At 33.0% G+C, this 12,775-nt stretch overlaps 1 protein-coding gene across 1 annotated transcript in view; it reads right to left on the bottom strand.

The window, feature by feature from the left end:
* Window positions 1–221: 221 nt before the first annotated feature.
* The window catches only part of LOC127544487 (collagen alpha-1(XXII) chain-like), a 116,615-nt gene continuing 104,061 nt past the window's right edge, over window positions 222–12,775 (bottom strand). Inside the window, exons 4-5 of the mRNA XM_051971139.1 lie at window positions 757–868; window positions 222–348 (exon numbers count right to left, since the gene is read on the bottom strand). Coding sequence (XP_051827099.1) covers window positions 327–348; window positions 757–868 — 134 coding nt within the window. The 3' untranslated portion in view covers window positions 222–326. The remainder of the gene's footprint in view (window positions 349–756; window positions 869–12,775) is intronic.

Genomic DNA, 12,775 nt, shown 5'->3' on the forward strand with positions numbered 1-12,775 from the left:
ACTTCTCTCTTCAAGTCTGGAATGAACTCAATCACTCTGTCTTTTGGAATCCTACTCATCCTTCAAGGACCATGTTATAAGTGATCTGCTCACTTAAAAAAACACTATATATATGTCAAGGTTCATCTCAAATGTGATCTTCTTCAAAAAGTGTTTTTGTGATCCATTTCCCTCCATATTGCATAATGACTTATGTAAAATAGAAGCTACAAAAAGTTTTATTGAAAGAATTATATATTCAAAAGAAGTCATTATGACAAAAAGAGTTTGGACACGATTTCACACTCAAATTGCTTGAAGACATCAACCCAAAATCTTCCTGTAGTCTAACAGGCCATCCAAAGGATCCTAAGACCAGAGAACAGAAGGACCACTAATGGTAAGGTTTGTATGATCTTATTTATACTCTTCAACCCCTAGACTAATTCTGGGCACATATTGGGTCCTCAAACAAACCCCATTGAAGTCATGAATGCATCTTAATTTGTATCTTGGTATTCTTTTAAAAACATCAGAAACCAGAAAAAAAAAAAAGGAAAAAGAGACAATCAAGAGAATAATTAGCAATCCCAAAATCCAGGTAGGAGATTTGTTGGCTTCCACACCTTGAAGCATTCTGCCCACAAGTCAGGCAATGGCCTTTGTCATCACTAAAGCCAATAATTGTTGTCAGTTAGTCCCCTTCTCTCATCTTACCTAAGGCTAGTTGGAGGGCTGTTCTAGGAAGGAGGGCAGCAGGGAGTCAGTAATACTTACTCAGTCCTTTGCACCACAGGATATGATCCCATTCGGACATAAGAACTCTGAGTACCACCTTCTTTCTTCCCCAAGATGTCCTTCACACTGAATAAATCCATCAGGTCAAAACCTGCCCAAAAATAAGTGGGAGAAAACAAAATTGGCAATGGAGCAGAGCCCAGCAAACACAAAACCAAAGTCAGGTCAGCTCTTTAAATCAGGCAAGAGGCCAAACCCTCTGGCAAACAGGATGTGGAGAATAAGCAAACAGACCTGTTTAAATACATATTCATTGGAAAGAAACACAGTAACAGGCCATTAAGTCTCCCCATCTCTTCCATGAAAATGTAGAGCAATGCAGATGTTGGAGTTCTTAAAGAAATGGTAGAGCGTGAGCATTCTGTAGACTTTCAATATGTAATACACATTTATAGCATCAATATTACAAATATTTCAAACTATCTATGATTTTATAAGTATATAGATACTACCATCAACATGGATAATAAGTGATCCACTATGATAGCCAATATATCTATAAAGAAGGATAGAGGCAGATTAAGAGGGCAAAGGAGATTCCAGCAGTATGAACAACACAATCTGAGGCAATAATTACCTTTTTGAATAAGAACAAAACAAGACAATAGAATGTTAAACTTAGAAAGGATCTTAGAATGGTAAGAAGTAGAAGAGATATTAGAAAACAGCATTAGATGTAGATGGACTCGACACATAGAATGCTTGAGTTTAAAGAATGTCAGACCACAACCCACTGGAATTTGAAAGACTCTTTAATGATGATCTAATAAATCGGGGGTCCTCAAACTACAGCCCGCGGGCCAAATCACTTTCTAGAAAAGAGAAAGACTGAAGCCCTGAGAAGTCATAAAAATTAGTGGCAGAGCCAAGATTAAGACATTAATTCTCTTAACTCCCAGCCCCTCCACTGTTATTTCTACTACAGTACAATGTTTCTCTAGATACTTCTAACTTTGTTGTTGTTTTTAGCCAATTCAATTCAATACTTATTAAGCACTTACAATGTCTTGAGTAATTAATATTCAAAGTTTTTTATAGGAAAAGATAACAAAGAAGTGTAGAAAACTGGGGCTTATTACTAAACCTCTCCTTCATTCTTTCCCACCCAAAGAAAAAATTTCTTAAAGAATATTAATAAATCATGGGTTCCATAATGTATTTCTTATCGGTACAAAAATTCATAGAATAATCTATGCACATGAACAAGAACATCCTTCACAGAAATACAAGAAAACAATAAGTAGTCATTTACAAATGTTATTTTCTAAGAGCACAAATTATTACAAGCACAGAGACTAATTTAAAAGTGAAGAGAATTGCAAAGGAAAGACCCCTCTGTACTAAAAGTTTGTTGACCACAAAGATTCATCTCTCCCTCTTTCCCTCCCTCTCTTGCTCTCACTCTCACTCTCTCACTTTCTGTCTCTCTGTCTCTATCTCTATATCTTTCTGTCTCTCTGCATCTCTCTCTCCCTTTTTCTTACTCTCACTCTTGCTTTCTCACACTCACTTTCTCTGTCTGTCTGTCTCTGTCTCTGTCTGTCTGTCTCTGTCTCTCCCTTCCCCTTTTTCTTACTCTCACTCTCTCTGTCTCTCTCTGTCTCTGTCTCTCCCTCCCTCCCTCTCACTCTCTCCCATTCTCTCACTCTTGCTTTCTCTATGTCTCTATCTCCCCCCCCCACACACACACACGTTTATATACATACATATAAGCACTTTTTATATATTTAAAAGCAATAACAAGCTGCACATAATTGATTTGCAATTTCTTGTGCATTCATCTTTTTATTATACTAGTTATAGAAATGATTGTTTTATTCCACAAATAAAAATAAAATGAAAAAAGTTAGTGTCTTTAAAAAAAAAAGCCATTGATCCAAGTAGAACAAAATGCTGCCTTAATGGCTCCTATAGCAGTATCTTTCATGAATATTTCAAAATTAAACATGATTCCTTGAAATATAACAAGAAATATAAATTTGACAACACATTAATATCAAGCAAAGTAAAAAGTGCAAAGACCTATGTTGCCCAAGGTGTATACTGCTATTATGGAAGATGCCCAGAATAAAATCAAAATCAAAGAGGCTGTCCCTCTAGATAGTGAAGTCCTCTGGATGCTTGTGGTTGAGGAATACATGATAGCAACTACAGCAAATCTATAATGCTGTTGTAGAATGCTCATTGATTCACTGGAAAATTCATATTGACAGATAATGATATACAGAATGGAAAACCCACAGAACTTATTCATCAGTACAAATATCTGGGACAGATACTGTAATTGAACAATAGGCTGGATTCAGAATTTAAAAGGAGGAATACAAAATGGGTTGCTGTTGGAAAATTGCTTGATTCTTTGAATGACTTCTACCTTTTTTTCTGAAATGAAAACCTCTATTTTATAAAGGGAACATTTTTCTGGAGATGTTATAAAGCTGAATCTCATAAAAAAAACTACTGTCTTGGAAGCAATGAATTTTGGGTTCCACCACAGGGCAAGGGAGAAGAGCATGAGGGGCATAAATTGACTGCAAAACATTACAAACACAGAATTAGGTATGAAAAGTTATATGAAATATCTCCTTAGAGAAATGTTGATTTAAAGAGGAAAAAATAGAAAAAAAATGGATCAGGTGTTTGGCAAAGTGAAGGTAACAGACAAACAACCTAGGTACTCCACTGGTATCCAAAGAATGTCAAGAGAGTGCTGAGTAGCATGAAGTGCTCTTGTTGACTCTCTGTGACTCCATTTGGAGTTTTCTTGGCAGAGATCCTGGGGTGGTGTGTCATTTCCTCCTCCAATTCATTTTGTAGATAAAGAAACTGAATTAAACAGAAATTAAATGACTTGGTCAGGGTCCTATAGTTGGTAAGTGCCTGAGGTCACATTTGAACTCAGGAAGATGAATATTTTTGAACTCAGACCTGGCATTCTATCTATTTATGGCATTATCTAGATAACTCATGTTAAGTGTATCCATACACTCCTTATGAAAGATGTAGGGAAGGCCATTGACACATTTAGAATTATCTGAATCAGACACAGAAGAAGCCATACGCTTAGAGTAATGTGTACTTTGTATAAGGCAGTAGGCTAACCATTGATGATGTCAGAGTCAAAGCTTAAACATTAATATCTAAAAAAACCAAAAAAAAAGCCCATGAATTTAGTGTCAGAGAACCTGAGTTAAAATCACTTCTGATTCTAATACATCAGACAGGCACATGGCACAATGGTTAGAGCACCGGACCTGAAGTCAGGAAGATATGAATTCAGATTCTGCTTCAGATGCTAACTGAATGTGTTTCTCTGGGCACATTAGTCACTGAGCCTTTGTCTATCTCATTTCCTCAATTATAAAATATGAATAACAAAAGGACCTACCTACTATATATATTATAAGAATCATATAAAATAATAGGAAACAAGTTTTGCAAATCATAAATCTATGTAAATTCTAGCTACTATTATTAATTATTATTTCAGGATGACAATACTTAACGTCTCAGAGATTCAGCTGCTCTGTATGAAAAATGAAGGAGGGACAAAATAATCTCAAAGGTCCCTTCTTGCTCCTGCAATCCATAAGCAATGATACATACAGTCTCTTGCCTGAAAGCAGACATAATCCATTGAAGGATTTATAGTTAATAGAGAAATAAAGACTATATAGGTAGAATGTGATTGTTGGAAAGAAAGAGATACATTGAAGCAAGGCAGGAGCGGCATTTTGCAAAGAGCACTCCACTGAGGGGCAGAAATGTTTAATTTCATTTCTGGCTCTGCAACAAACCATTTGAGTGATTTTAGACAAGTCATTCACTTATAAAGATCTTCAGTTTCATCACCTGTACCATGGAGTTAGATTGTATGAGCTCTTAACTCTTTTCAGATCCAAGCTTATGAGAAAGTTTCAAGGAAGAGGAGGCAGTGAAGTTTGGAGTTAAAGGCTGAAGGGAATGCTGTGTTTTTTAAATGAAGCAAGAAAAATGAAAAAAAAAAAACATCATTAAGCTTCTTCACTGATACATGAATCTAACAGCCTATATAAAGGTTTATTTATTTTTTTTACATTTTCTCTTCTGCTTAAAATAATGAAAACTTAATAATTCTGTACCCACTTAACAGCAATTTTCCTAGAACTCATTAAGTAAATTTTAATGATAATGGAATATTTCAGAATTGACATACAGGGGCAAAGGTGTTTTTTTTTTCTTTTCTTTTTCTCCCTTTGCTTAATTTTAGTAACTGAAATTCAATGATGCATCAGCATTTCCAAGAACATAATTTCACAAAAGTTTTCTGTGAGGTTGAATGTGACTCTGTGTCCTTCGTTTGCAGTTAAATGCTTCTACAATTCTTGGGATTTTAGGCATTTTGCCTCTTTGTCTAGGAAGAGAACAACTATGATACCAGAATTATACTCATTTCCCTTCCAGTACAACCACCTATCCTTGGTTTTTATGTGTTTGAATTTAGAGAAAATCTGCAAAGCTTCAATTTAGGGACTTTGTTATAAGAACACTTCATGCTCTGGTTGTAAATTTTGAATCTTTTACCATCTCACACCGTAACATATTATAAACATAGTCTTATTGTAAACCCACTAAATTCATTCTGGCTCTACCCTTGGTTTCTAGGCTTATTCTGAAAAGTCCCCTCCACAAACATAAAGCTCTAGAAAAAACTTTAGAAAGTCTTTGTCTGCTGAACTTTTACTATTGTCTTAGACCTTCATGGTTTTATTTCTAACATTGCTTGCTTTGTCTCAAATATTATCCCTTTCCTGATTTAACAATTGGATTTCCATCCATTACTTAATAACAACAACCCTGTAAAAGAAGATGACCTTACATACAAAGAATTAATCAGTTGCTGATAGGCAAGATGATAGAATGCAGGTAGCAACTCAGCTAAACTCTCCTAATATTTTCCTCCAAATAATTTTAAAACAGCTCCTCAAATCAAATTTTGGAGTGACAGATCCAACAAAAGATCAGAGTGATATATTTTCCCAGCCTAAGACAACTTATAAAGTTGTCAAGAGAAATCTGTGATACCTCATCTGATACTCAGATGAGGACCAGCCCTGAGCACATACAGCAGTAGCACCAGCTATGGGCCCAAACCTAAAGGGTGCCCAGAGCCTAATCTTTTAAATTTTATTTTAGTAGCATATTACTTTTCAAATTACAATTAAAGATCGTTTTCAACTTTCATTTTTTTTAGATTTGAGTTCCAGTTTTTTCCTCTGTTCCTACCTTACCTCCCTACTCCTCAAGACAGCAAGCAATCTGATATAGGTAATACATGTTCATATCATTTTAACATATTTTTCATCCGAGTGATGTTGGGAAAGAAAAATTAGAAAAAAATGGAAATGATTTTTTAAAAAAAGAAAATAAAACAAAAAGAGGAAAATTCTGTGCTTTGATCTACATTCTGTCTCCATAGTTCTTTCTTTCAATACAGATAACATTTTCCATCCAAAGTCTATTGTAATTATCTTGGATCACTCTATTGCTGATAAGAGCTATTATAATTGATTATCACAGTCTTGCTGTTACTATGTACAATATTCCTCTGATTCTGCTCACTTCATTCAACATCAGTTCATGTAAGTCTTTCAAGGCTTTTCTGAAATTAGCCTGTTCATTATAGAACAATAGTGTTCCATTACATTCATATGTCATAACTTATTCAATCATTCCACAATTGATAGGCATCTACTCAATTTCCAATTCCTTATCACCATAAAATGCTACTATAAACATGTTTGCACATGTAGGTCCTTTTCCCTCTTTTATGAGCACAGAATTCTTTAACAAAAAGTTCAAAATGAAAAAATAGCTTGGGAAAATGAGCAAGTAAACTAACAGAAAGACCATATAAAACTTCTATAGTAGCAGGAAGAACCAAGACAAACTCATGAAAACAGCTACATGCAAAGCTTCCAAAAATGCTAATTGTAAAAAAACCCAATCAGAACTATTAGAGTAGTTCAAGAAAACAATGAGTGATAGAGGAAAAATTGGGGGAAAAGAAGAGTGATGCAAGAAAAATACTTTTTTTAAATTAACAGATTGATAAAGAGAAAGAGAGAAAGAGAGAGAGAGAGAGAGAGAGAGAGAGAGAGAGAGAGAGAGAGACTAAAAAAATAATATCTTCAAAAACACAATTGGTCTAATGGTTAAAAAAAAAAAGGAAAATAATTACCTGAAGAAAAGAACTCCTTTCTATACAGAATAGGAGAAATAGAAAAATGGGTACAAAAATTCATTGAAGAAAACAATTTGTTTAAAATCAGAATTGAACTAATGGAAAAGGAAATACAAAAACTCAAAGAAGAAAATAATTTATTAAAAATTATATTTGGACAAAGAGAAGTTAGTCACTTCATGACATATCAAGAAAAAAATTTAACAAAGTCACAAGAATAAATAAATTGAAGAAGATGTGAAATTTCTTATTCAAAAAACAATCGACTTGGAAAATAGATGAAGGAGAGATAATTTAAGAATTATTAGACTACAAAGAAACAAAAAGATCTTGGAAAATGGCTCCAATATCTAGATCAGAGGCTAAAAATATTGAAAGTATCCAGGGTAGTAAATCATACATCTCAGACAAAATTAAAGCTAAAATACAGTTAATCAAAAAAGAAAAATAGGGAAATTATTTCAGCCATATTAATCAACATTTTTTCTAGACAATATTGTAATAGTTAAAAATAACTAGATAGTAAAAGACTGGAATATGGCTATCTTGTGAGAAAATATATTTGGGGAGATTTAGAAAAATATGGAAAGACTTGAACCTAAGAAGAATGATGTTATTTACCTTCAGAGAAATAGAGGACAAATATGTATAGCATGGCTTTACATAGATGTATACAATTATATGTGTGTATATATGTATATATATATATATATATATATGTATGTATATATATGTATATGATTATAGATAATTATATGTGTATGCTTTTATGCATATGTATGTATACTCACACAAATGTGTGTTTGTGTGTGTGTATTTGTTTAATGGTAGCTTTCTTGTGGGAGGTTGGGAGAGGAGAAAAGAGAGAAGAAAGAATAAATAAAAAAGTGCACAGCATAGAACAACCACCAAAAAACAAAACAAAACCCTACAAGGAAATGAAGATGGATGACTCTGACAACAATGTATAATATTTATTATATAGGTTTGCTGAAAAAGAAATTTATTGTCTCATATTTTGAATCCTCTCATGTTTTGTCTTACACATGACAAGGTTTTGGGGTTTTTCATTTGTGTTTGTTTTAAATAAACAAACATATATATATATTTAAAAAGAATGAACCAATTACCTCCTGAAAGAGATTCCCAAATTAAAACTCCCAAGAATATTATAGCCAAAATTCAAAATTCCCATGTCAATGAGAAAATATTGCAAATAGCCAAAAAGAAACAATTCTAATATTTTGAAGCCACAATCAGAATCTCACAGGATTTTGGAGCATCAACATTAATTGAATGGAGCACTTGGAATATTATATTCTGAAAGAGAAGGGAACTAGAATTGCAATTAAAAATAACCGACCCAGTAAAATGGAGTATAATAAGAGGGGAAGGGGAGGCAAAAGTGATGAAGGGGGAGAGGGGTATATGGAACGAACATTTAATTAAAGGACTTTCAAGTATTGCTGATGAAAAGACCAGAGTCGAATAGAAAACTTGACATTCAAATAGAAGCCTCAAGAGAAACATAATAGATAAATATAAGTATATAAATATAAATAAATAATAAGAGACTTAATAAAGTTAAACGGTGACATTCCTCTTTAGGAAGATGATTCATGTAATTCTTAAGAATTCTGTCTTTATGATAGCTAAGGGTGATCCTAAATGTACTGATGTACAATAATTTCCAATCGTTTGCTATCAAAATAAATTAAAATGACCCCCCCAATTTTTTTTTAAAAGAAGTATATCTTTAGTAGGATAATTTAAAGTAGTCTATATCTACACAGGAGTGAATGATTATGTTGGGACGGTTTCAAAAAAAGGTGGGAGGGGAGATAAGGAAGAGGAATGTACCAGGAGAAGACACCTGGGAGAGAGAATGGGGGAAATTTGCTTCCGTAAAAGAGGAATGTAAGGAAGAGCTTTTATAATATAGGAGGAAATTGAGGTATGGCAAATATTGTTTGAACCTCACTCTCAATGGAATTGGTTCAAAGAGAGAAAAAAATATGTATAGATTCCATTGGGCATAGAAATCTATCTTACACAATAAGGAAATATGAGGAAAGGGGGACAAGAGATATGGCAGGGGCTGTGATTTGATAAAAGGGATGGCAGATTAAGGGAGGCAGCAGTCAGAAGCAAAACATATTTTTGAGGAAGGATAAGAGAAAGACAGAAAGATAAAGAGACAGACAGAGACAGACAGACAGACAGAGACAGAGATGATCTGAACCCACAAAATGGAAGTAGATTGCAGGATGGATTAAAAACCAGAATCCAACAATATCTTGTTTACAAGAAATATATTTGAAACAGAGTTAAAACAAAATATAACACACTAGGGGTAGCAATCATGATCTCAGATAAAGCAAAAGCAAGAAAGCAAGCAAGCAAGAAAGAAAATAGACTTAATTAAAAGAAATTATCAGGCAAACTACATTTTTCTTTAAAAAAAAAACATAGATAATGAAATAATATTTTTAAAATAAAGGAAAATTTCTCTGATAAAATCCGTCTTTCTCAAATATATGGGGAAGTGAGTCAATTATAAAAATAAGATCATTTCACAATTCATAAGTGGTCAAGGGATATGAAGAGGCGACTTTCAGAAGCAAAAATAATCAAAGTTAATTATAGTCATTTTTAAAACAATTATCTAAATCACTGTTATTTTTCCCTGAACATTATTTTATTGTTACAAATGAATTTAAAGACAGTTTCTTACATTCAATTTGTAAGATTTTGTGTTCCAAATTTTTCTTCCTACCTTACCTCCCTCCCTCCCTAGACAGCAAGCAATTTGATAAATGTTTCCTTCTTTTTCATATTGTACAAGAAAAAATCATAGAAAAGAGGAAAAAAACACAAGAAAGAAAAGGCAAACAAACCTTCCAAAAGATGAAAATATTATGCTTCAATCCATATTCAGTCTTTATAGTTTTCTCTTTGGATGCAGATGGCATTTTTCCTTCCCAAGTCTATTGGAATTGTCTCACCCTACTCATCATATCTTATAGTTCTATAATGTTCTATTAATTCAAATATCATAACTTATTCAGCCATTCCCTAATTGATAGGCATCCAATCAGTTTTCAATTCCTTGCCACTATAAAAAAGAGCTGTTACATTTTTTTCCACATATGAGTCCTTTCCCCTATTTTATTATCTTTTTAGGATACTGATTCAGTAGTGACACTGCACATGTAGGTACAAAGAGGTTTTTTTTTTTTTAATTTTTTTAATTACTAAAGATTTTTATTTTCAAAACATATAGATTGATATTTTTCAGCATTCACCCGTGCAAAACCTATGTTCCAATTTTTCTCTCCATTTCCCCCACCCCTTTTCTTAGACGACAAGTAATCTAATTTGTTAAACATGTGCAATTCTATACACATTACCACAATTATGCTGCACAAGAAAAATCACATCAAAAAGTAAAAAGATAAGAAAGAAAACAAAATGCAAGCAAACAACAAAAAGAGCAAAAACAGTATCTTGTGAGCCACATGCAGTCCCCATATTCCTCTCTCTGGGTGCAGATGGCTTTCTTCAACACAAAACCATTGGAACTGGTTTGAATCATCTTATTGAAAAGAACAATGTCCATTAGAATTGATCATCATATAATTTTGTGTACAATGATCTCCTGGTTCTATTTATTTCATTTAGAATCAGTTCATGTAAGTCTTTCCAGGTCTCTCTGAAACCATCCTGCTGATTGTTTCTTATAGAACATTATATTCATATTATATATTCTTTATTATTATATTCATATTATATATTCTTTATTATTATATTCATATATGTTACATATTCATATCATATATTCATAATATATTCTTATATTCATATACCATCACTTATTCAGCCATTCTCCAACTGATGGACATCCACTCAGGTTCCAGGTTTTTGTCACTACAAAAAGAGCTGCCATAAGCATTTTTGCATATGTGGATCTCTTTATGATCTCTTTGGGATACAGGTCCAGTAGAAATACTGGATAAAATGGTATGTACAGTTTGATAGCCCTTTGGGCATAGTTCCAAATTGCTCTCCAGAATGATTAATCAGTTCCCAACTCCACCAACAATGAATTAGTGTCCCCACATCCCTCCAACATTTGTCATTATCTTTTCCTATTATCTTATCCAATCTGAAAGGTATGTAGTAGTACCTCAGGGTAATCTTAATTTGCATTTCTCTGATCAATAGAGATTTAGAGCACCTTTTCACATAAGGAGAAATGGTTTCAATTTCTTCATTTGAGAATTGTCTGGTCATATCCTTTGACCATTTATCAATTGGAGAATGACTTGTATTCTTATAAATTTGAGTCAATTATATATTTTAGAAATTAGGTCTTTATCAGAACATTTTAATGTAAATTTTCCCCCAATTTATTGCTTCTTCCAATCTTGTCTGTATTGGTTTTGTTTGTACAAAAAAATTTAACTCAATATAAACAAAATTATCCATTTTGCATTCCATTATGTACTCCAGTTTTAGTTTGACCACAAATTCCTTCCTTTTCCACAGATCTGACAGGTAGACTTCATTCTTTTAATTTGCTTATAATATGTCTATATCATGAACTCATTTTGACCTTATCTTAGTATAGGCTGTTAGTTGTGGGTCAATGCCTAGTTTCTGCCATACTAATTTCCAATTTTCCCAGCAATTTTTGTCAAATAATAATTGTTTTTCTCAAAAGCTGGAGTCTTTGGGTTTATTAAACACTAGATTACTATAGTCATTGACTAATGTACTTCGTGAAACTAACTTATTCTACTGATCAACTAGTCAGTTTCAAAGGATTCAACATGAAAAAAATGCTGTCCATCTATAGAGATAATTGATGAACTCTAAGTGTAAGTTAAAGTAAATTTTACTTGATTTTTAAAAACTGTTTAATAGAGCTGAAGTTTAAAACCTGAGAAAAGGCAAGTTAAAAAAAAAAAAAAAAAAACTCTAGTCAAAGCATATTTTGATGGCCCTTCCTCATTCCCTAGCCAAGGAGTCTAAGCCAAGAAAAGTCCTTATCATCAGGACATGACAGTATTCCTTTCAACAAAATTTGTGAGGCTCTTCCCTCAGAGGTTGCCAGATAACTAAAGTTACTCTGACAAATTTATCATTAAGGTAATATTAATTAACAAAGGCCTTATATCTGGCAATAGATTCAATTATTCTATGTCTTATGTTAGTGCTATCAAATAGAAACTAATCCTTATGGGACCAAAAAAACACACAAATTAACGTTATCTATATTGAATTGTAGTTTTATTTACTGAACATTTCTCATTTAATTTCAATGTGTATGGACTCCTGTTACTTGGAAATTGGACACTTTCTTAAATCATGAGAATAAATAAAAATGTTCAAGTTGTTCTAGAAGGTTGTAATGGAATAAGATTTCTCATCATATAATATTCAAGCCCAGAATGGAATTGTAGACCATGAAAAACCTCTGTGGTCTCTTCTAACTCAAATAGTCCATTATTTTGAGAATCTAAAATTTGATCAATACCTGACCAATACAATAGTTCAGTCCTGTTCTCTGTCAATTTCTTAGCACTTAGAAATCCTCAAGAGGGGATGGCACCAGACCAAGTAATAGCAGCATCTCCATGGGTATCTCTTCTCCATTCTTGACCTTAAAGGTCAAGTACTTGTCAGTCCCTCCTATGATACTAAAGTGGATGAGTTCGTAAAAAGAAATAGTTACCATCCGAGGTAGCTCAAATTTCACTCTAAATTTTATAC

Source organism: Antechinus flavipes, chromosome 1, assembly GCF_016432865.1.
Source record: "Antechinus flavipes isolate AdamAnt ecotype Samford, QLD, Australia chromosome 1, AdamAnt_v2, whole genome shotgun sequence".
NCBI lineage: Eukaryota > Metazoa > Chordata > Mammalia > Dasyuromorphia > Dasyuridae > Antechinus > Antechinus flavipes.